Source organism: Erinaceus europaeus, chromosome 2, assembly GCF_950295315.1.
Source record: "Erinaceus europaeus chromosome 2, mEriEur2.1, whole genome shotgun sequence".
NCBI classification, from domain to species: Eukaryota; Metazoa; Chordata; class Mammalia; order Eulipotyphla; family Erinaceidae; genus Erinaceus; species Erinaceus europaeus.
This window is the reverse complement of record NC_080163.1, coordinates 106,723,128-106,748,187: the sequence shown is the minus strand read 5'-3', so window position 1 is coordinate 106,748,187 and position 25,060 is coordinate 106,723,128. Positions and strand designations below refer to the sequence as shown.

Below are 25,060 nucleotides of genomic sequence, written 5' to 3'. Positions count from 1 at the left end.
TGGTGGCGCAGTAGGTTAAGCGCACATGGCGCAAAGCGCCAGAACCAGCGTAAGGATACTGGTTCGAGCCCCCGGCTCCCCACCTGCAGGCGAGTCGCTTCACAGGTGGTGAAGCAGGTCTGCAGGTGTCTTTCTCTCCCCCTCTCTGTCTTCCCCTCCTCTCCATTTCTCTCTGTCCTAACCAACAACTATGACAACAATAATAACTACAACAATAAAACAACAAGGGCAACAAAAGGGAATAAATAAAAAAAAATAAAATGAGTTTAAAAAAAAAAGAAATGGTTTAAAGGGGGCTGGGCAGTGCTATACTGGGTTAAGTGCACATAATATGAAGTGCAAGGATTCCAAGCCCCCTCCCCCTGTTATGGGGGGGGGGTCACTTCATAAGCGGTGAAGCAGGTCTGCAGGTATCTTCCCCTCCCCTCTCAATTTCTTTCTGTCCTATCCCCCGCCCCCCCCCCCCAAAAGCCACTAGAGCAGTTGGTTCATAGTGCAGGCACCAAGACCCAACAATAACCCTGAAGGCAAAAAAAAAGTTTAAAAACTCATCAGATGGAGACTTAGGCTTCCATTTCTGAAAAGAAAGCTGGCAGTATAATCAATTCTTCTGCTATTGAACAAAAGAGAGCACACACAGACACACACACACGCTCTACTTTTATAAAGCAATGGAGGGCTGAGGAGACAGAACTGAGTGGAGAGTTTATGGTTGGCATGCCAGAAACCCAGGGTTCAAGCTCCAGCATATTTAAATAAATAAATCAAGAAAGAAAGCAGTTCAGGGGAACCGGGCAATAAGAACTATGGTTGGGAGTTGGGCGGTGGTGCAGTGGGTTAAGTGCTCGTGGCACAAAGCATAAGGACCCAAGTAAGGATCCTGGTTTGAGCCCCCAGATCCCCACCTGCAAGGGAATTGCTTCACAAGTCGTGAAGCAGGTCTGCAGGTGTCTATCTTTCTCTCCTCCTCTCTGTCATCCCCTCCTCTCTCCATTTCTCTCTGTCCTATCTAACAACAATGACATCAATAACCACAACAGTGTTAAACAACAAGGGCAACAAACGGGAAAATAAATAAATAAATATAAAAATAATAATAAAAAAAAGAAGTATGGTCAACTTTCCAGGGGTCAAGGAACCACAAGAAGGGTTGCTCCCATTACCACCACTCTTGGGTGGACATGTGTCAGTTCTAGCAGTGAGATGAATAGGCAATACAGACTATAATACCCAGAAGTGTAGCCATGTTGGGAGGAAGCAAAGACTAAAACTGCCAAGGTATCAGTTTGGGAAAGACCAAAGAAAATGGAAGGAGAAGCTCACTGGAGGAAGTCAGTCTTCTGCACACCATTTCTGTCAAGGCATTTGCCATTCCTCAGCTCTACATGGACAGGGCAAGAAGCTAAGAAGCAAAACAAAATCCAGCTGCCAGGTGGCTAAAACAGGAAGCAGTCATTTCAGTTGTCTCATGGTCCCAGGGAGAGAAAATTTAGAATCCAGGTTCCCCCAGTGATCTGCCTGTATTGTCATCTCTCTTCCAGTAGAATATTAATTCTTTCCCGGGCGGGGGGAGACGTTGGAAACAAATACTATACCCAGCGCTTCTACTGTGTTCAGCCTTCCATGGAAAACAGCTGAGTGATTGAACAACACAAACAACAACAGACAAGAAAGGTAGAGCCACCAGTGGAGCCTTATGCTGCTACTTTATAGAAAAGGAATTTTACATTTTGTAATTAATATGTACAAGGGAACTGACAAAATGCTGAAGAACGAATTTCTCCAGTCAAAGAACAAAGACAGCTACATTTGCAAATCAGAGCAGAATTGTTGGAAACCAAAGGAAAAGAGGAAATCAGGATTGGGGGCTGGCACACCTGGTTGAACACACATTACATACAATGCACAAAGATCTGGGTGCAAGCCCAGGTCCCCATCTGCAGGGAGGAGGCTTTGTGAGTGGTGAAGCAGTGCTCTAAGTGTTTCTCTTTTTCTCTGCCTATCTCCCCCTTCTCTCTCACTTTCTCTTTGTCTCTAGTAGGTGAATAAATAAATAATATATAAAAGGACATCTTAGAATAAAAGGTAAAAAGATACATTGTTACCTTTTAAGGACCAATAATCTGCCAACATCACAACTGAGTCAGTGAAATACAGAAGACACAAAATGTTATCTTTAGTGTGTTAAAAAAAAAAATGTGCCCAACCCACCAGCAGGGGGAAAGCTTCATGAGTGGTGAAGCAGGGCTGCAGGTGTCTCTCTGTCTCTCTCCCTCTCTATCTCCCTCTTCCCTCTCAATTTCTCTGTTACTATCCAGTAAATAAGTAAAAAATAAAAATTTAAAAATTTAAAAAAAGTGTCTACTTTTGAATCTGAATATACAGTCAACGTAAAATGTCCTCCACAAATGAAGCTGAAATAAGGACACTAATAGACCTTTAATAGAAGAAATAAGAAAAGGAATTCAACCAGAAGTGACAAAATAGAAGCAAAATAATGCAGAAAGGAATAAAACACATCTGAGTGAGTAAAGATGAAGGGTAAGCTAAATGAATAGTGATTGTCAATGAAATAAAATAACATGCTGTGGACTACAAAATATATCTGTGTGATATATTTTAGTCAGATATATATGTATATGTCATACAGAGGGAGTACAGGGAACGCATGGATTAAAAGTCTTTTAAAATTCTCGCACCATCTATGGGGAAAAGCAAAAATGTTAGTTTCTAATAAGTCAAAGATGCATGTTTGAATCCCCAGGGTACAGAAAATACAAAAATATTTTATTATTACCGACCTAATGAAGGAAAATGCAAATTAAAAATACTTGATTTATTCAAATGGAAGAAACAAAGTATGAAAAGGAAACAAACAGATAATAGCTTTAAACTCAACTATATCGGGAGTCAGGCTGTAGCGCAGCGGGTTAAGCGCAGGTGGCACAAAGCTCAAGGACCCGCGTAAGGATCCCGGTTCGAGCCCCCAGCTCCCCACCTGCAGGGGAGTCGCTTCACAAGTGGTGAAGCAGGTCTGCAGGTGTCTATCTTTCTCTCCCCCCCCTTTGTCTTCCCCTCCTCTCTCCATTTCTCTCTGTCCTATCTAACAACAACGACATCAATAACTGCAACAATAAAACAACAAAGGCAACAAAAGAGAATAAATAAATAAATAAATATTTAAAAAAATTGGGAGTCGGGAGGTAGCACAGTGGGCTAAGGATCTGGGTTCGAGCCCCTGGCTCCCCACTAATCTGAAAGGACGTGCACCCTCATGTTCATAACTGTGTTGTTCATAATAGCCAAAGAGCATACATAGCAGCCTAAATGCCCATCAACAGATGACTGCTTAAAGAAGTTATGAGATATATATTCCATGGAATGCTACTACTCTACAATCAAAACAGATAATATTGTGCCCCTTGGGGCAAAATGGATAGAACTATGGAGGTGATTCTGCACAGTGAAGTAAGCAGAGAGATGAAAGACAAGTACCAGATGATTTCACTTTATATCTGGAATCTCAAGAACTGATACATATGAATTTCAGAAAACAAAAACAACAGACATAAAACACAAGCAAGGAAGCTGTTTCGGAGACTTGTGAGAACTATGGTGGTTCTCTGGGAGGTAGGAGGGTGGTTGTGGGTGCGGTGTGGAACTATAGACTTGTAATCACTACTAATCATAGATAAAGACAAACAGATTATTAAAAAAATTAATGTACCTATAAATATGAATACCTACATATAAAATAGACATATAACAATGTGTTCCATTTATAAACTTTTAAATGTTTATTTTTTTGAGAGAGAGAAATTAAGAGGGGATGGGAAGATAGAGAGAAAGAGAGGCGATCACAGTTGCTTCCCCACTCACAAATGTAACGTGTGCATAACAGGGCGCACCCCTGCCTAGACCCTATAACAACATTTCTAATCAAAAGTATTGATGAATAATAAAAAATAAACAAAAAAAGTGTTGATGGACATTGGTGTTACAAATGGAAAGCCCACTCTGTTCAGTCTTAGTAATTTAACATCTAAAAAACATTACAAGTTCCAAATGAATAATCGGACAGCAGAAAATACTATTTATTCTTGCTTTCTTTTCCCTCCCACCAGAACATTGCTTAGCTTTGATTTATGGTGGTACCAGGAACTGAACCTGGGGGGGGGGGGGCATGAAAGTCACTTGTGTAACCATTAGGCTATCCCTCTCCACCCTAAGACTATATATTTAAATCAAGAAGTTTTCATCATCACTTATAACCACAAAGTCTCCACATTCACTTATTTTGTGGGGAGGAAAAATGGATGCTGAAAGTCAATGGTGCCTTTATAAGCTACATCAGGAACAATGCTGGACAACAACTTTGTTTCTGTCAGAAAACTAGGAGAAAAGGAAGGAGAATGAAAGTGAATCATGAAACATCGGTATTCTATATCTCATTATTTATTCAATTACAATAGGTTTTTCCTCTAATTTTGACTCACCAAGTCTATGGCATCTATTAATGGCTGGTTTGGTTGAAAAACAGAGTCCTCATTTTCTTCTTCATTCTTCTTGTAAGGCATTTGTTTAGAAGGAAGCAAGTTATACCATAGTGTGAAAATCTCACTGGAAAATGGTAAATCTGCCAGACTAATCTGAGTTCCAGCCTATAAGAGATGGAAAGAAACAAAAGAGGAAAAAAAGATAAAGAAAAAATGCTTACATTTATATTTGTTCCTTCTGATACAAGTAAGGTTGCTGATCAAATTGGTTTTAGTAAAAGTATTCAATGCTCATGATTTAAAGCAGTGAGACTTAGAGAAATCTGTAAGTATCTGTAAATGACTACATAAAAAATAACTCCCAATCTCAAAGTCAACCTGGGGATTATTTTGAGAGATACTAACTTGCTAATAACAAATGACTATGCATGCAACTTTTTAGGAGTGGGAAATTGTTTTTTAAGTGAAAAGTTTAAAAACAAAAACATAAGTGTGTAAACAAAAATCATCATAAAAATATTTTATTAAATTTATACTAATGAGAAAGAGATACAGAGGGAAAGATACAGAGAGATCAGAACACTGCTCATCTCTGGCTTATGGTGGTGCTGGGGATTGAACCTGGGGGCCTCAGAGCCTCAGGCATTAAAGTTTTTTTTTGTATAACCATTATGCTGCCTTTCCAGTTCATCATACTTTCTATAATATGCAACAGAGTAACTATTACTCACAAAACCCTCATAATTCACTGAAGAATTTTAACACTGTTATTTTGCACCAAACCACAGAAATCAACCAGAACCTTCATTAAGCTGTACTGTGTTTTAAAGGTTAATTTGCTACTGGGGTCTCTAATCTCTAATCCTAAACCTTTGCAATAGTCTAGCAAGTCTGCTTTGGGTTCTTTATCAAACACTGCTTTTTATACCAAAAAGGAAACAGTCATAAGAAGTTTAACAATCTTTTAAGTTTTTTGTTCATTTTGTGAAACATGTATGGCTTTATGTTTCTCAATGGACTGCAGAGAAAAGTTGTAACATGGGTTCAACAATAACTAGGATGTCATTCTCAGAATAATGGTCATTAAGTGTTATTAGCAGAAAAGTACTAGTTGACGTAACTATGAAAATCCTACCAAACATTCTTCTCTTCGGTGTTTACTAACAGAACAGAGATCGACTCTCAGTGTCTTTTGCTGCAAGGCTGCTTGGGAGATAGCCACTCTGAACATATCATTGAATACAATGGACTCTGTGGCTGGATGGACTTTTGTTCGAAACAGACAGCTGACATCAGTTGAGGAGGGAAGCAGAGCAACCCTAAAATACCTGCAAAGGACAAGAGAACAATGGATTTCAGAGGTGTTTCAATGCTATTAGGATCATAGCAGTCACTGGAAATTGCCTGCAAAAGAGAGAAAGAGGTACAGAGGGACATGGAGCTTATGACCCATCTAAAACTTAAATGGCATGATGGGTCCCTCTGAGCTTAGCAGGAGAGAGGCTCTGTTCCAACCCACACGTACCAACTGGATCCCCCAAAACACAAGGGACCAAGTCTGTGCTGCATGGGGTTATAGCAAAGACAAATGAAAGGAACTCAAAGAGGAAGAAAGCTTATGGTGCAGGTGAATGGGGTAGGAAAATTTAATATCCACTTGCCTCTATGTATACCCAATTCAATAAATAGTTACTTCTGAACCCGAGAATGCAGGAACCCATTAAACAGACAATGCTGATTATGCTCCCCAAAGAACATTCAACCTGGGTTTTAAATAGATGTGTGTGTGTGTGTGTGTGTGTGTGTGTGTGCGCGCACACACGAGAGACAGAAAACATCTTCCTAAAATCTTATGACACACTAAACCAACGCTATATCAATAAAAGTTTTGAAAAAATAAACAGGAAAATTTGACAATAATTTCCCAGGAATGGAATCTATTCTCCTACTAGGAAATAAGAAATGCCAAGTAGTATATTTCTCAGGAAATTTGATGAAGTCAAACTGTTAAAAATATTGTTTAACATCTCAGAAGTCTCAGAAAGGACAACAAATTGCTTTATAAAATTCAGAGGAAAAATTCTAGAAATATACTAGCTTGTAATTACACTTGAAAGTGAATTTTCTTAGTACACATCATATGAAGACTCAAAATTCTTAGAAACAGCATGAGATGTTTTCTTAGAAGTCTAGAAAGGGAATGCCCATTAAATACCACCCATTCCATTTCCAGGCTTGTCTAAGTCCTTTTTCTTCCTTCTTTTTTTTATTTGATAGAGATGGAGAAATTTAGAGAACATGGGGGGGTGGTGGTGGTGGTGGTGGGGGAGACCTGCAGCCTGCTTCACCACTCACAAGGCTTCCCCCCACAGGTGGGAATCAGGGGCTTGAACCTGGGTCCTTGCACATTGTAATGTATGTGCTTGACCAGGTACGCCACCAGCAGGCACCTAAAGGGGAGATTTTACATGATGAAGACCCAAAGATACATGAGAAAGAATGGAAGCAGGGAGGGCTTGTCTCATTTTGTTGCAGGGGTCCCCAAACTAGAGTCAGTAGTAGTCATTCACTGAAACACTGATGTGATTATAACCAAATTATAACTGTCAAAATCAGTAAACCACCAGCTAATCATAACAGTCCAATTGTTAAATGATCATAATCAATAAAGTATTAATCATAATTAACAATAAAAGTTTTACTATTCACATGAAAAAAAGAGAGAGAGAATTATTTGGAGCCAGAAAGATAGCTCATCTGGGTTCCCACGCCTGCTTTGCCATGAATGCGACCTAGGTTCTTTGCACGTCATACTATGTGTACTTAACCCAGTACACCACCACCCAGCCCTTGTGACCTAGGTTCAAGGCTCAGCCTCCATGGTACTCCGGGAATCTTTGGTCTTTTTGCATAACCATCCTCTTTTCCTTTCTATCTGGGGAAAAAACTGTCAGTCTTTCTTGGCAATGATGATGACAACAACAAAAAGAACAATTTTAAGGACATTATAAACTAGTTGTCTATTATTATTATTATTATTATTATTGTGAATGGGTTTAAGAACATTATCATGAACTGGAGAAACAGCATAGTGGTTATACAAAATGACTTTCATGTTTGAACTCCCAGGTTCATTCCTCAGTACCACTTCAAGCCAGAGCTGAGCAGTACTCTGGTAAAACAAACAAACAAACAAACATATTTTAACAGGTCTCTGAAAGGCTCAGACCAATTAGACAAGTAAACCTCACCCAACATTTGTCACAATTAGACATCCATGAAAAACATTTTTTAAAAAAATTTTATTATCTTTATTTACTTACTGGATATAGACAGCTAGGGAATAGACAGCCGCATTCACAGATTGTCTCTGAGCATTACTTTTGGTCCTGAACTAGTGCTGGAGGCCCCTCACCTGCCTCAGGGGACCAACTGAACAAAGTAAAAACCTAGATTTTATTCTTAAGGAATCAAGACTGCTGCTTACTGCCTGTGAGGCTGACAAGGGGACTACAAGACCCAGGAAATCTCTGCTCATGCAGCTATCTTTCATAAAGGCTTTGTGCTTCAGAGGGGAAATTTATGAATCCTTGGTTTTCTAGAGAAGACAGTCAGTCAGGTTACTGGTCCAGAAGATGAACCAGTACAGAGCTGTGGATATATCTAGCAGTAAACAAACAAACAAACAAAACCTCTAAGCTATAAACTGTGTTGTATTATGCTACCACCTTATTAGAATTATTATTTGATGAAGTTAAATAACTTTTAATTATGGTGGTGGGTGGGGGTGGCATGCACTGAAGAAATAGCTCACCAGGTAAGGTACATGCCTTAACACACATGTGGGAAATGCTGTGGAATGGAAGGAAGGTCCAGTGCTGTGGTGTCTCTGTTTCCTCTCTCAGTCTCTGTATCTCAATAAAAAAGCAACTTAAGAGAGGTGAAATAATACACAGGCAAGGCCCCAGGGGTAGAGGAAGGGGGAAAAAAAAGGAAGAAATTATTAGGGCCATAAGGAAGTAAAGGTTTGATGATAAAAACATAATACTCGGGAGTCGGTGGTAGTGCAGCGGGTTAAGTGCATGTGGCACAAAGCGCAAGGACCGGTGTAAGGATCCCGGTTCGAGCCCCCGGCTCCACCTGTGGGGAGTCGCTTCACAAGTGGTGAAGCAGGTCTGCAGGTGTCTCTCTTTCTCTCCCCCTCTGTCTTCTCCTCCTCTCTCCATTTCTCTCTGTCCTATCTAACAACAATGATATCAGTAACAACAATAATTACAACAACAACAACAAAAAACAACAAGGGCAACAAAAAGGGAAAATGAATAAATATTAAAAACAAAACAAAAAAACTATGATACTCAGGGCTAGGGAGATATGTCACCTGTTAGAGCGCACACTTTATCCTGAGTGAGGGCCTGGGAGAAAGCCCCATGCCACCACATGGGAGTATCACGCAAAGGGGAAACTACCGGCAGTGCACCAGTGCTATGGTGTCTCTTTTTTCTAACAAAACCAAAACCAAAAGGAGTCTACATGTAGATATGAAAATCCTGACGGGGAAAAACAAAAAAACTATAGTGCTCTCATAATTAGGATGCATGATATGTTTGGGGATGTCATGCTAACAAATAGAATTTAATCACACTGTCTATGTGTAAAAGATAAAGAAACGTTCTTGCAAACCATTTGTCACAATCAGACAGCCCTGAAAATTTTTTATTTTATTATCTTTATTTATTTACTGGATAGAGACAGCCAGAAATCGAGAGGGAAGGGGGTGACAGAGAGGGAGAGAGACACCTGCAGTTCTGCTTCACCATTCGAAAACTTTCCCCTGCAGGTGGGGAGTGGGGGTTTGAACCTGGGTCCTTGTACATTCTGACATGCGTACTCAATGAGGTGCGCTACCATCTGGCCCTGACAACCATGCAAAAGTTTAATATATTTTTTAAAACGAGGCCACGTTACAGCATGATACAGAATTCCTATTTGAAAACGAAGATAAAGCCTCGTTTCCTCTTCTTAGCAGGCATGTTGAAAAAAAAGATCAGAACTCCAACATGCTTTTCTTATCATCTCTCTCTCTTTTTTTCCCCCTCATCTTTACCAACTACTGATTGAAACACTATCCGTTCTACTAGGCCTTTGTTACATCTTCCTTTAGATGAACTGCCTGATTACAATGCAAAAAGTTCCTTGATTTGTTCTTTGCTGATTTTACTTACACTTTTGAAGTATGAGGTATCAAGAAAGCATGAAGATTTCGGAGCTGTGCCATAATCACCATGAAACTTGACCTTTTTGCATCATATCTGTCAAAAGAGAAAATGATGAGAAAAGCACAGGGCACTCATTCCTTCAAAAAAAAAAAATTTCTAGACTGGCTTTACAGTCTTTTACCTGAGTCCGATCTGCACCTGGGCAGTCTCTAGGACAGCAGTGTCCTCTTCACCATATGGAATATCTTCAACCTCGCTGGGCCTAGGGGCAGGAAATAGTCAGTAGAACGATTTCTCAGTGGGGATCCTGATTACTGCTTACCACAATGATTCAGAATGGAAATCCAAACTAACCTTACTCTCATACCACCCCAAGTAGAAGTGAGCCCAGTGCAATGTCACTGAAACTTCTAGGTCTTTTTATACCTTATCAAGAGGAGTCTGTCTCTGATTTTAAACCTTTAGGGTATTCTAGGCCCATGGACACAACCTAGGCTTTTAGAAATAACTCTTGAAGTGATAGGTTCTTGGAGACTGTAACTTTAAGTGAAACAATATATAACAAAAATAGGTACTAGAATGTTTATTCATTTGGTTCAATGAAACACCCCCACCCCGCAATCAAATTGTAACTATGGCTAGGCAATAGCTCACCAAATAAAGCATACATCTTATCATGTCTGAGGTCCTGCACCACATGGGAGCACCCTGGATGGCCTCAGGGAGCACAGAGAATGTGCTCAATATCCCTCCAGTCTTCATTGTATGTTCCAGTGGCAATAAGCCCTTTCCCTTTTACAAAAGCTGGTGTGTCAGTAAGCTGGCTTCTGGTGGCATCAGGGATCAGGCAGTGGGCCCTTCTTCAGATCTATCAGTTATCTCTGAGTAAGCAGTGCTGTGTATGACTTGCCTAGATGATAAGATGTTCAGTTGAAAGTTCCAGGCTAATTGTTTCTTTCATGCCTGCAGCCTTTACCACTACATAAAGGGGGCTAATGAGATCAGTATATTCCCAGCATATCATCCCACAAAGTGGTGTAACTAAGAAAGTGCTCCCGCTGAATTCTTACTGTTTCACGAAAGCCTCATAGACCCCACTGTCTCCAGCCACGGACTCATCAGATACGGCAGCTGACACACATGCAGTCTTCTCCCCCAGCAAGTGGATTCCTCTTCTCTTAGGTAATGATTTTTCCACATCTAAGATGAATACAAAGTGATGCTATGAATTAAGATCCCTCATTAAGAAAAGCAAAGTATTGAATGCACAGTTTGGTTATAAGCAAGCCAATAGGAAATTTCCCACTCAAGCAGTAAAAAACAACAGCTAGTTTTCCTTTTTCTTTTTAAAAATTTTTATTTATAAAAAGGAAACACTGACAAAAACCACAGGATAAGAGGGGTACAATTCCACACAATTCCCACCACCAGACTCCATATCTCATCCCCTCCCGACAGCCTTCCCATTCTTCATCCCTCTGGGAATATGGGCTCAGGGTCATCAAGGGGTGCAGAAAGTTTCTAATCTACAGATGTGGATAGTTCAAGGCACTGTGACTTTGCCCACATGGTAGAATGTGCATCTTATCACAGTGAGGCTCCGAGCTTGAGCCCTGACATTATAGAGGAAGGACCAACATGGAAGAGACACCAAGGGAACTCCACAGACGGAGGTTTCTCTTTTCTTTATTCTTTTTTTTGCCTCCAGGGTTATTGCTGGGACTCGGTCCCTGCACTATGAATCCACTGCTCTTGGTGACTATATTTTCCTCCATTGTTGGTGATGGTGTTGCTGCTGTTATTAGAACAGAGAGAAATTGAGAGGGGAGGGGAAGACAGAGAAAGGGAGAGAAAGATAGACACCTGCAGATCTGCTTCACTGCTTGTGAAGCAACCCCCCCTGCAGGTGGGAGCTCAGGCTTGAATGAGGATCATTGTGCCAGTCCCTGTGCTTTGAACTATGTGCGCTTAACTCAGTGTGCTATGGCCTAGCCCTCCAAGAAACAGTGATGCTTGAAGCCCTGTTCCACCACTCACAAAACCTTGCCCCTGCAGGTTGGAATCTGGGCCCTTGCTCTTTGTAACATGTGCACTCAATCAGGTGCGCCACCACCCGGGCCCCCTTTCTCTACTCTTGTCTCCCTACTTTTCTAGCTCCAAATGAAAGAGTGAGGAAAATAGATAAATAAAAGGGTTCAGGGAGACTGCTCAGAGATGTCAGACATGCAGAGGTCCTGAATTCATTAGTTGGCACTGAGTGGGGGAAAACAAAGTAAAAGGAGAAGCAGCTGCCAGAACACTAGTTATTTTGGCCATTATTTAAGAAAGAACACGTCCTGGAATATTTTCAGGGAAGGGATGCATCACGCACATGCTCATCCGTTGCACGCCTCTCTCCTGTAGATATTCTCTGTGTCACCACATTCCTGAGTATGAGGGGCTGAGAAACTTTCTGCTCCTCCAAGAAATGGAAATGGAGTTTTTCTGTATGAGAGAGCTATGAGCAACCCACAGGTTTCTGCCTCCTTAGTGCTTCCTTTCTCCCTACCTGTCTCAGGTCGCATCTCCGAACAGCAGTTAAAGAAAGAAGGGGGGGGAGGAGTCTTTCACTTATAAAATTCCTCACCAGCTAGTACCATTAATTTTTTTTTTTTTTCTGTGCTTCGGAATCTTTTGCACCAACTACCACTTAACTTTTATCTCTAACTCATATTCATACAGCAGTGTCCTGCGGTGAGCAAGAAGCATTCATTTAAAGCCATGTTCCTATGTAATAAGCTGCAAACCAGTGGAGTTCTTTCATCCTCCAGCCAGCCAGCCAGCCTGCGATCAGTATTGGTTTGCATTTCACCCCCCTTCTGAGTCGTGACTTTACATCTTGTTAAGATGTTTAAGTCTTAAGGCTTCAGATTACAGGATTGATTGCTGCATTTCCCCTTTTATTTCTGGCAGTGGGAAGGCTTTTTCCTTGATGATGAAGTGCCTTCTCTCCACCCACCCCCCTTGGCGAGGGGGTGAAGGTGATGACATGATTTATTGATTACCCCCAGGAATAACCACAGCTGCCTGAAATAGACTTTGACAATGACAGAGTCTGAGTGTGGAAGGACTTCAGAGTTCTTCCAACTTGGTTTCTGTCATTTGGCAGGGAGTGGTGCTGGGGGATAGTACAGATATAAAGGAACTTGACTTGCACTGCGTAAGACTTTAGCTTCTTGGGGAGAAGGGTTCCACCAGGAGCCATCTGCCCCCTTCCCATGATGATCAGATAGCCCCTGGAGACCAAGTATCTGTCATCTATCTGAAAAGAACTCATCCTTATTGACGATATGCAATAGCATTCTCATATATAACCAGCTGTTTTTACACAGGAAATATAGTATTACTTGCAAGCAAAGCTCTTGTATCTACTTCTGTTGGGGTGACTTTTTAATAAAAGTTTGCTAATATCATGCATTTTATGATTCTAAAGAATATTATTTATTAATGACACACTGAGAGAAAACCAGAGCATCACTCTGATACGTGTAATGCTGGAGATGGAACCTATGCTTGAATCCAACACTTTATCTACTGTGCCACCTCCTGGGGTGCAATATCATATCCATTTTAAAAGTCAAATGCTATTTTGTGGAAGTGTCAAGAGATCCCAGACACAGACTGCTCAGACAAAAAAAAAGCAGTGGACTTGGAAGCGAGTCAGAAGCAAGGCACAGCCAGGAAAAGGAGTTGTAGGAGGGAGACCCTGTGCTCAGTTCCTGCAGGTTAGGATGGCTCTGGGCCAGTTTCTTACTGGTGTTCCTCCTTCTCCAGCTTCAGTCTCATTTGTCAGCTCCTCCAAACTGACTTGATGTTGACAAGTGATCGCTGAAGTTATTCCAAATACATGAAGATCAAAAGCAGTTTTGAATTCAAGACATATAAAACCCTCCAAGTCCAAAGCACAGGAGAATAGCCCAAAAAGTCATCCCAAGATTCAGAGAGATAGTTCACCAGGTAATGTGAGTGCTTTGCCATGCATGTGGCCCAGATTCAAATCCAGACAACACAAGGAGGTGCTACATATAACACTAGAGGAAATTCTAGCACTACAATCTGTCTGGAAAAACTGGAAATGCCTGAGGCTGAGGCCCCAGAAGAAAAAGAGTCACTTCACTTTCCTTTCTCTTTTTTCTATACTGAGTTGTTGGAAACGTCATGACAAATTTTTCTATGGAAAAATGCATCACGACTTTTCAACAACCCATTATTTTCATGGTCTGTGGTGGAAACTGTGCTTAGCGGAGTTTGGATTATCATCATCACCATCATTGCTATCATCTGGTAATAATTATCATTAACTTGGGGCTGAGTGCCAGGCACAGTGAGATGCCTTAGACCTATGACTATATAAGATCCCCTCAGATTCTCAGGCAGACACTGTATCAACCCCCATCATTAGACAGATGAGGAGCAACAGACATGGGAGACCAGGTATTGTGCCTGCCAGGACACAGTCAGTTAACGGGGAAAGCAAACATGGGTGCAGGCGTGGCTGGCTCTAGGTGCCCACAGTGAGGTGCTGCCTTGTCAGAGTCATTAAATTACCACAGCTTCTGCACTTGTTTCTTTGTGCTTGATTCTTTCAATACTCCATTACTTGTAGTTTTGACACTAGCCAGGCAGTGGCAGGCAAACCACACAGATGACCCCTGCACCCTGTGCTTGCCTCTGCTCCAGGCAGGAGCTGGTAAGGAGCCTGCAAATGAATTGGATTCCTCTGCCTCTTTAGACATCTGAAGTGGCCTATAAATACTTCAAAATCCTAGGACCATAAATATGCTTCTCGAAGTAGCAAGAAAATATCAATGTTGATATATATATATATATATATATATATATATATATATATATATATATATATATTTTTTTTTTTCAGTAATTTTACTAGTACTAAGCACCATCCCCCTTCTACAAAAGTTAAAGATGCAGCCTGAAAGGTGGTATGATGGGTAAAGTGTGGAACTTGAAAACATGAGGTTCTGAGTTTGATCCCTAGCACTACGTGTGCTGGAGTGATGCTCTGGTTCTCTTTCACTAACTAACTAACTAACTAACTAACTAACTGTTGGGCATTAAGCCTGCTCCCCCTGCATTACTGATACTATAGCCTATTTACATAATCACTGTTTTGCCTGAAAGATCCCCACCCATTCCATTCCTTTGATGTATCTTCTTCGAGACCCACCTGCCTGCAGGGTAACATTAATCCCACCAATTAAAACCCTCACAACAGTTGCTAAGGAAGTTTCTACCTTCCCAGCGCACTTTTGCCTTTCTCTACCCCCTTTCCTAGCCCTGTTTCCAACTTGCCACTTCCGGTTCTATCCTATAAAAGTGTTGTCTCTCTGATCAATAAAAACATTGCATTACCACCCTGCCATGAGTTTGACTCTCTCCTGTCGCTGAGGGAGTAGCAGCCCAGGCTGGCTCCAGTGAAGTTCTCTCCAACCCAGAGAGCACACACCAGGGAAGAGGCACTCCCATGCTAGCCTGGCCAATAAATAAATAAATCTTGCAGTTTGGGAAGTGGTATAGTGGATAAAGCACTGGACTCTCAAGTATGAGATCCTGAGTTCAGCTCCTAGAAGTGTATTAACCAGAAAACTCTGGTTCTCCTATTAATAAATAAAACCTTTAAAATAAGTGAATAAATGCTTTAAAAAGTTAAAGAAAGGGGGCCTGATGGAGGTGCACCTGGCTGAGCACACGTTACAATACACAAGGACCCGAGTTCAAGTGCCTGGTCCCCACCTGCAGGGGGAAAGCTTCACAAGTGGTGAAGCAGGGCTGCAGGTGTCTCTCTCCCTCTCTATTTCCCTCTCCCCTTTCAATTTCTGGCTGTCTCTACCCAATCAATAAATAAAATTTAAAAAGTTAAAGAAAAACAAAAAAGGTTTGTGAAGGCACAATTCCACATGTAGAACTAAACAGGACTCTGGGGTCCGCCTCAGAGCTCTCATTTCACTTTATTGCAGGGAGCTCTGAAACAGAGCGTCCTGGACTCCAGCTACAGTCATCAGCCAACAAGGAGACCACCTTGTTTTCTTTACAGCCACATACACTGGATTGCAAACAAAAACAACTTAGAAACATGTATTTCTCTATTTCTATTGCCATTTTGGGTACAAAGGCAGGAGAAAAAACTTGCAGGGGTGTGTATGTTTTCTTTGATCCCAAAAAGTAACACACCCTGAAAAAGTGTGGTGTGTGTGTGTGTGTGTGTGTGTGTGCACATGTGTGTTTTCTTTGACTGCAACAAGTAACATAGCCAGAAGATGGCAGGGTGCTCCTGTCCATTGGAAGCAACTTTCTCCAAATCAACTGCCGGTACAAAGGCTGAGTCTGGCATGAGACAAAAATTGTATTTATACAGAATTCCCTGAGATTTCTAAATGCTGAGCTCTGGTACTAATTAGCTGGTATGCTAATTGCCTTGGTTTTCATCTGTTTTAAGTCAATGGGGAGAAAGGGGGGGGGAGCAAGCCCTCTTTTTCACCTTGCAGTTTCAGAACCAGAATCTATCTGGAAGCTAGAAGGATTTTCACAAAATATGTTCCCAGCCCCAGCCCAAGCCCCTTCCCCAGCCCAAGCCAGCTGCTTTACACTGAGGGTCTCTGGACAACAGAAGAGATGTTCTAGGATTAAAACCACTATACAGGGGAGGTGGTTTTTATTTGATAAGGGAAACATGTCTAGGCATATTAACATACACATAGGTAAGATAGCTCACCAGGTAGGGTGTCTGCCTTGGAATAGGTGCAGCCCAGGTCCAAGCCATGAAACTACATTGGAAGGACTATGGCACTTGTCAGAAGTTGTACTGCTGTGGTGTCTCTCATTCTTTCCCTTTCTGTGTCTTAATCTGAATGGAAAAGTAGCCTATGGCAGTGGAATTGTACATTCTCGGTGTCCCAGCTCCACAAAAGTCAAATCCAAAGAACTGAAAAACTTTTGGCCCTTGGACCCTCTGGCATGAGGTTTTGAGTTTAATCTCCAGCATCATGTACAGCAGACTGTGGCTCTCTACTCTCCCCCTCCCTTGTTAATAAATTTAAGCAAAAACAAACAAACAAAAACCTCTCAGCCTAGGAGACAGCTCAGCATGAAAGCACAAAACTTGCATGTCTGAGACCCCAAGGGCCCCAGATTCAATCTCTGGTTCTGCCAAATGGCAGAGCTAAGCAGTGCTTTGGTCTCTTTCTCTCTTTGCCTTCTCTATCTTTCATAATAATTTTATAATGCTTAAAAAAAGTTACTCAGCTGAAATCAACATAGATAAACAACAGAGAAGAGGGCTGGTGCCATTTATATGGAAAGCATAACCTTCCAATCATTCTTTTCAGAATAATTCAGTGGAGAGGTGACTGGAGAGACAGCTCAGTGATAGAGGGCACTCATGATGCCTCAAATTCAATCCCTAGCACCACACATACCAGAGTGACACACTGGATCTTTCTTTCAATAAACAAATAATCTTAGGAAATAATTCAGCACTCTGCAATCAAGGTTGTAGCATTTGGGACAAAATGGGTAGAACTGTAGGTTATATTTTTGCTCATATGTGGAAAGCAGATGACTAAAGTAAAAACAAAACAAAACAAAAATGACTCAGAGGGAATAAATGAAAGAGAGGTATACATTTACCTGCAGTCCCTCCATACAATGGTTCGCTGGTGCCTCCAGGAAGGTCCTTCTCCTCTAGAAGAGGTTGGGAGACTCCTCCTACATCTGAGTCCAGTAGTATCTGACTTTCCCCAAGGCCAATGTCAGCGAAATGGCTGCTCAATTCACAGTCCTCAAAGTCAGTTGTGAACTGGTGGAGTGGACCATCCGGGGAGGACAGAGGAAAGGTGCCTTCTAACACCAATGGGGACCCAGGAGGGGACAGAGAGGAGAGTGAGGAGCGGGAGGACAGGGAAGTCACAGACTTGGGGGCCTCGGTCAGGAGGGGCGTGTTGCCACTGGCAGCTGGTGGCCCACAGGGACCACTCTGTCCTGTTGGGCTGGGGGACTTGGCCACTTCATTCTCAAGGATGGTTGTGATGGGTCCTGAGGGGATGTAGCCCCCTTTCTCTTGCAGCAGGAAATCCAGTTTGTACTGGTAGTCGGTGTCCAGCTGGTCCCCTTGGCTGGTGTAGTAGAGCTCACTGGAACTCAGGGAATTGAGTGAGCCTCTGCTTGATGTGTTCAGAGAACCCCGGCTGGAGGCCAGGGAGCCTAGGCTGCTCCCTGATGACATGGACAGTGTGCTGGCCGAGAGGCTGGGGGAGGGGAGGAGAAGAGCACATGGTAAGAGCTGTCATGATATACGGGGAACTCAAGCATAGACCTTGAAGACAAGGACTATGCAGCATCAAAGGACCTGTGGGTGAGCAGGGGAGAAAGAGCCTTCGATTGCACCAACCATCTCCCTGTTCACGTACCAGCATTCTTGGCCTGGTTCTCTAGTACTCATCTCCAGGCATATCAGCACTCTAGCAGTGGGCGAGGTGAGGTCAGCGCACATTCTAAATAGCTGTGAAACTGTGCCCTTAAAACATGTGCAGTCTTATTACCTTAACTGGAAACAAAACAAACAAACAACCCACCCAGTAATTCTCCTACTAACAGATACTACCCCTCTCTTGAAAAAGAAATAAATAAGTAAATAAAAGAGAAGGAACTGTGAGACAAATTGGTGGGTACAGCACACCCTTACTTAGCCTGTGTGTGGCCAAGGGATTGATCTCTAGCACTACATGAAAGCACCAAAACAGAACCAAGTGAACTTCAGTGATGGTGGAGCTGTATGTACTTTGGTGTATCTCCCTCCCTGTTTCTAAAGATAAAAAATAGGGGGTCAGGTGGTAGCATAACAGGTTAAGCACACGTGGCACAAAGCACAAGGATGGGCTTAAATACCCAGTTCTAGCCCCCGGCTCTCCACCTGCAGGGGAGTCGCTTCACAGGCGGTGAAGCAGGTCTACAGATGTCTCTCTTTCTCTCCCCCTGTCTTCTTCCTCCTCTCTCTATTTCTCTCCGTCCTATCCAACAACGATGACAACAAACAACAACAATAACTACAATAAAACAAGCGCAACAAAAGGGAAAATAAATAATAAAACCAATAAATAAAAAATTGGCCTGGGGAGCTGTTCAACACTCACACATGCACCTGACACTCAGTTCATCCTCCAGTGTCCCATTAAGGAAAAGAAGAAGAAGAAGGAGGAGAAGAAAAGAAGAAGAAGAAGGAGAAGGAGAAGGAGAAGGAGAAGGAGAAGGAGAAGAAGAAAAAGAATTGAATAACTTGATAAACCTATCCATCTGCAGAGACCTCTAGAAAGTTACTGATGTGGTTAAGGAGTAGAAAAGGGCATGAGGGAGAAGGTAAAAACAGTGCAAAGTTTTGGTGTAGCGATTTTACTTAAAGAATATGACTTCCTAGTAGGGGAAAGGTAAGTGGATAAAGACTAATTACACAAAGGTCTCTGTACTCTCTCAGCTTTACTCTTCTCTGTCTAAGTATGTAAGGGTAAGGGTGTGTGTGTGTGTGTTAGGGGACATTGATGTAACTATTTTTTTAATATTTATTTATTCCTTTTTTTTATTGCCCTTATTTTATTGTTGTAGTTATTATTGTTGTTGTCATCATTGTTGGATAGGACAGAGAGAAATGGAGAGAGGAGGGGAAGACAGAGAGGGGGAGAGAAAGACAGATATCTGCAGACCTGCTTCACCAACTGTGAAGCGACTCCCCTGCAGGTGGGGAGCCGGGAGCTCGAACCCGGATCCTTACGCTGGCCTTTGCACTTTGCGCCACCTGAGCTTAACCCACTGTGCTACCGCTTGACTCCCGATGTGACTATTTTTTTAAAAAAAATCTACTGTTTTTACTTTATTTGACTTCATTTCTTCAGATGTGGCACCAGGGAATTATCCCTGGGCCTCATCCATGCTGAGTTGCCTCCCTGTCCCTTTGCTTAACATTTGGAGAGAGAAAAAGGAGAGAATCGTTGAGAATGAGAGAGAGAAGTCAAAGAATAGCTTCACCACACAGGGAGTTAGTTCCCTTTGGTGCTGTCCATGGTGCTTCCAAGTGGTATCAGGGCTCAGATGCAGAGCCTCACACATGCAAGTCCTGTGCTCTACTTAGTGTCACTTTTAAAAGAACATTCACTCTACCTTTTCTTTATAAAAGACATAGTATGGGCTAAAAAGATAGCTTACTGGGTAAAGCATATGCCTTACAAGTGCGTGACTCAGGCTCAAACCCCAGGAGTACATGGGAGGTGCTATGGCACTGGAGGAAGTGTCTGTGCTGTGATCTCTCTCCCCCTTTCTCTCTGTGTCTATCTGAATGGGAAAAAAAAGCACGCAGTGGTAAAAAGATGCATGTAGGTCCAGTATCTACAAAGAAGAGAGAGAGAGAGAAAGGGTGAGAGAGAGAAGAAAGAAATTATGTGGGAAAAAAAATTTTTTTTCAGGCATGTACTGAGAATTGAAATGTATCTTTCTCATAAATTATTCTATGTAAAACCTTGAGGTTGCTGGGGAAAAAAGAAATCTATGCAACTTTGAATTTGTTCATCCAAAGGAGGCTGGGTGGTGGTTCTGTTACATGTTAGAGTGCACCAGGACCCAGGTTTGAGCACCTGGTCTCCACCTATAGCAGGAAAGCTTTGCGAGTGGTGAAGCAGTGTTGCAGGCGTCTGTCTGACTCTCCTTCTTTCTCTTTCCCCTTACCCTCTTGATTTCTGACCCTCTTGATTTCTATCCAATAAATAAAGATATAAAACTTAAAAAAAAAATAGTGGCAAACAAAATAATAAAAAGATTTGGTCATTCAATTTTTAACTGTACTAATATATACTTATTTACTTTTCTGCTTGGGGGAATTTTTTCCCCTTTGGGTGGGAGTAGGGCAGGGATGTGGCCTGAACCCAGGGCTCATTTATGAAACACATGCACTCTACCACTTAGCTCCATCTCTGGCTTTAAATAAATAAAGAGAAATGTAATCAAAGAGAACTAAAACTAGCTTAAATACTACTGTCGAGACAAATTTCCCCACAAGAATCAAACACTCTTACCTTTTAAGTTGTGAATGCAAATAAGTAGTTAGTTTAGTAGTTTCTTCAAGTTTCTGGAGTAGCTCTTTCCTTCGTTCTTCTAGTTTCAATCTGGGGGAAAAAAAACAGAAACTATTTTCAAATTACTATGATAAAGCATGAAAACTGAAGGAAAAAAGAAAATTCATAAACAGTATTTTCTATGCAAGAGAAATCCAAATAAACTGGAAAGAGAGAGAAAGAAAGAAAAAAGAGAGAATAACCAACAAGACAACCTGAATAAACAATTCAGTCAGGCTAAACTGGGGGGTAGGGGATTGATAGCAAAGCATTACTGATTTTTTTTATAACAATTAAAATAGATTCAGTAAGATTTAAGTCCTTAGTCCCTCCGGTCTGTGAAAAAAGAGGGAATAGGGTGAAGATAGGATCAGCTAGACAGAAGCAGAAAGCTTCATTTACTGGATTTAATCAGAAATTTCAGTAGCTATATAAGAAAAAAAAAAAAGACAAAAAGAGAGGATGGAGGAAAGAAAAGTCATGAGCAAGTTCAATACTGCATGGTGTTTTGCCATTTTGAATCTTCCAGATGTGCTTTACGGCCACCAGGTGGTGGGCTAGGCCAGCATTGTCACCTGCCTTGTGGACACCATAGAACAGACCTAGTGGACACCATAGAACAGACTTATAGGCACTGAGCTGAAAAATTCTGGGATTATATATAGTGGCTAAAAATTCACATGAGATTTATTCCTACAGAAACCAACGTTCAGTAATAACTCTGAATCTCGCCTAAGGCTACCCTGCAATAAGGTGAAACCCATAAAACAAATGGAGAAGTGAGGGAAACTGACATGTGATGCAGCACAGGGTTTCTTGGGTAACTACACAGGTTTCAAGAAGAAACAGGGGACTGGCTTATAAGGAGGCACAGTTTGCTCTATGGAAAACTACCACACATAGTGAATTCTGTGTTCCAGAAGGTACTACTGTGCTTGGACAGTGAGCAAAAACACAACCTGCAAGTTCTGTTCTGGCCTCTTAGTTCAGCAGCCATTATCAGAAATGTTGAAACAGACCAGTGAAGTAGAAAGAGAGAAGGAAGAGAGAAGAATAAGAACAGAATACCCATAGAGTAAGGTAAAACCACTGACAACAAAGCCCAGAAACGTGCCATGTGTTTCTAGTTGGGATAACAGCAAGCTCACAACTCACACTGGCAAGTGGCTTTGCTCCTTTGGACATGGGAAACACTGAAGCCTTTTCCCTTTTTCTTTTTTTAATTAGGTGCTGGGGAAGGAACCTGGGTTCTTGCACATGCAATATACTGCTGAGTGGACTTCCCCAAATAAAGAACCTTCTATTCTTTATTTTTTTAAAGAGAGAGTGGACAGACATTACAGCACTGCTCCACCATCCATGAAATTCCCCCATCTAATGCTGTTTATGTGGGGTTGGGGTTTAAACATGGGTAAAAACATGCACTCTACTGTGTATAAGTTATCTCTTGGCCCAATACTAATTTATTTTGGATATGTGGGGCCTTGATGTTTTGCATCCAAAGACTGTAGCAAAAAGTTCTCTCAGCAGTGCAAATAAAAAGCATGGATTTTAGGATTGGGAGGCAGGTCAGCCGATATGAATTTAATCCCTAGCACCACATGGGAGCACCATGGACAGCACCAAGGGAACATCATAGATAGTGAAGCAGTGCTTTGGTGTTTTATAAGTATGAAGAGTTAAAAGGGGGGGAGATGAAATAGTTTCCTTAGTGTGCTGCTTTACTATGTGCACAACCCAAGCTCAGGCCCAGCCACCACTACATTGAAAGAAACTCTGGAGGTATCTTTTACATTCTCTGCCTACCTGTCTCAAAATAATATATATAAATACATATATAAGATACATTTATTTTTAATATTTTATAAATATAATACTTTAATATATATAGAAGACTGTTAACTGTTCAGTAGTGCCATACATGCATAAGGTCTTTGGTTCCTTCTCTGGTATTTCCCTTAGGATTCTTTCCAATCTTATTGAAGCTGTGATGTCACAGTTTTGTATTATCTTGGTTTTATTTACATTTATTTCATGTTTAATATTTTTATTTTAACTCACAAAAGTCAACTCTACCCAGATGGTTCAAATTCAGTTAGGCAAATCTACCTGCTGTGACCAAGAATGCCAGATCTTTGTCTTCATCCCATTTTCAAATGTGTTGCTCTTATGTAGGCATACAATAAAACATTTATAGAGGACAAGAAATTTGACAGCAAGCCAAGAACTTTAAAAAAGAAAAGGCAATTGGATAGTAGCTGGACATGTTAAACCCACTCCAGGTCATTTGGAGTGCTTCTCCATCATCCTGGGTGGACCAGCACTGCTAACTTCCTGGTCAAAAAAGTGCTTCAGGACTGAGGGCTGAAACAGGTGTTCAACACATTAGCTGGCCAGGCCTCCTTCTGCCCACATATTCAAATCTCTCTCTCTCTCTCTCTCTCACACACACACTCACACACACACACACACACACACACACTTTCCCCAGCTTAGGATTCTGCCTTTTCTACCTACACTAACAGATTTAAAAAAAAAAAAAAAAGGTTAAATGATACATTCACACCTGTCTGAATAAGAAGATCGGTGCTTAAAGTATCTTCCTTTCCATTTCACCTGCTCCACAGGTGGGTTTTGACTGATGGGCAAAATCCACTTGAATAGTGTGTGACCAGCTCCAGTATCAGGGAATGCAAGCACACTATCTTTTCCTTGTGAAATGAAAAGTGATAGACTTTTACATTCCTAAGAGATTCCTGAGAGTAATAAAACCCAGAGTAGGAAAACTCCATCTGCTTTAACAGTGCAGATAATCTCTCTTATCAGAGGGCAATAGTTTATAGCTATTGTTACCCAGCTCAACTCAAGAAGGTGTTTGCTGCATTCCTGGTTTTATGTCAACATTCCTGAGTTAGTCAACATCTGCCATAGGCCCTTTTCGTGTTCTTAACAAAGACAGAAGTGACACAGGGAAGCATTCTGGAGAGTGCACTTTAATGCTCTACAGAAAGCAAAGTCCTTAATGTGAGATGTCTTAGCTCATTAAGAATAGAGGTGACTGCAGCTGGCAAGGTGTCTCAGTGGGTAGAACACATGCTTTTCAAATCTGAAGTCTCAAGTGTGATCCTTGGTGCTACATGTGCCTAAACAGATTGGTATTCTGGTCTCTCTTTCACTAAAGGGGGGGGGGGCATGCAAAGATGACTAAGATGCACAAAGCTCAGGGGAAATAGCATTGGGGTACACACAGCTGAAACACCCCCAAAGGTTGAGCCTGTCCCATCCCCCGGAAGGAAACCAACCTCTCGGCCAGAGCCCGGCTAGGTGCACCCCTCACGGATAGCAGCTCCTCCTCCAGTCGCTGCCTCTCAGCTTCCAGGCGCTCGAGTTCATCTTGAGAGCGTTTTTGTGGGGTGACAAACTGAAGTTCTTTCAAAAGCTCTTCTTTTTCATGAATTAGCATCAGCTTCTCCTTCTCAATATCTAATGCCCCAGGCCAAGCTTCACTATCCAGTTTTGACAGCTCAATTTTTAGGTTGGCCATACTGCAAACAAGACAGAAATATGTATTTGTAACTCCCAAAAGTCAGTCAAGGTGTGGAATTTACATGATGTTTGATTTCCTCCCTCACCACCCCCCCAGACTCTCTCTAGGGAGTCCCTTATACCTTGCGTACTCCAGTCTCAGCTTGAACCTAGACTTAGTTGTTGCTTCATCTCCCCACCTTTCAAATGTGAGTGGTCATACCTTCTTATACGGCAAAAGGGTGAAGGTCAAAGTACACAGAAGTGCAAGAAAGTAGAGTTCTTGGAGCCAAATCAAAGCTCTAAACTCGTGACTGCAAGTATGGGGTGAGGGGAGAAATTCCTAGGCTTTCATCAGGTCAATGCTACCTGAAATGCCATTATGACAGTTTGCTCCAAGTAAAGACACTGTCCACTATTAAGATGACAATTCACAGAGAAGGTTGTACAACCACTAAGTAAATAGCCAGTCAGGGAAGGGAGAGGAAAGAAAAGAGCAGTGTCTTGGTCAACTGGTATTGAAACTACGTCTATGCCCTAAAGCTCAACCAAGTTAACCCATCCATCAATGTTCCATCAAGTCAATGTACCAAATAACCACCAAGTCATCAATTCATCAAAACTCCACCAAATCAACCTGCCAAGTCAACACACCAAGGCTCTACTA

At 41.7% G+C, this 25,060-nt stretch overlaps 1 protein-coding gene and 2 long non-coding RNA genes across 3 annotated transcripts in view; 2 read left to right on the top strand and 1 right to left on the bottom strand.

The window, feature by feature from the left end:
• Window positions 1–25,060, top strand: part of LOC132536618 (uncharacterized) — a 411,585-nt gene that overhangs the window by 174,092 nt on the left and 212,433 nt on the right. The window lies entirely within an intron of this gene.
• Window positions 1–25,060, top strand: part of LOC132536960 (uncharacterized) — a 114,310-nt gene that overhangs the window by 41,902 nt on the left and 47,348 nt on the right. The gene's annotated exons all lie outside the window — the stretch shown is intronic.
• The window catches only part of WWC2 (WW and C2 domain containing 2), a 76,254-nt gene that overhangs the window by 11,690 nt on the left and 39,504 nt on the right, over window positions 1–25,060 (bottom strand). The window contains exons 8-15 of the mRNA XM_007534065.3: window positions 24,171–24,413; window positions 20,830–20,919; window positions 17,402–18,018; window positions 10,786–10,915; window positions 9,897–9,977; window positions 9,722–9,808; window positions 5,632–5,824; window positions 4,497–4,661 (exon numbers count right to left, since the gene is read on the bottom strand). Coding sequence (XP_007534127.2) covers window positions 4,497–4,661; window positions 5,632–5,824; window positions 9,722–9,808; window positions 9,897–9,977; window positions 10,786–10,915; window positions 17,402–18,018; window positions 20,830–20,919; window positions 24,171–24,413 — 1,606 coding nt within the window. The remainder of the gene's footprint in view (window positions 1–4,496; window positions 4,662–5,631; window positions 5,825–9,721; window positions 9,809–9,896; window positions 9,978–10,785; window positions 10,916–17,401; window positions 18,019–20,829; window positions 20,920–24,170; window positions 24,414–25,060) is intronic.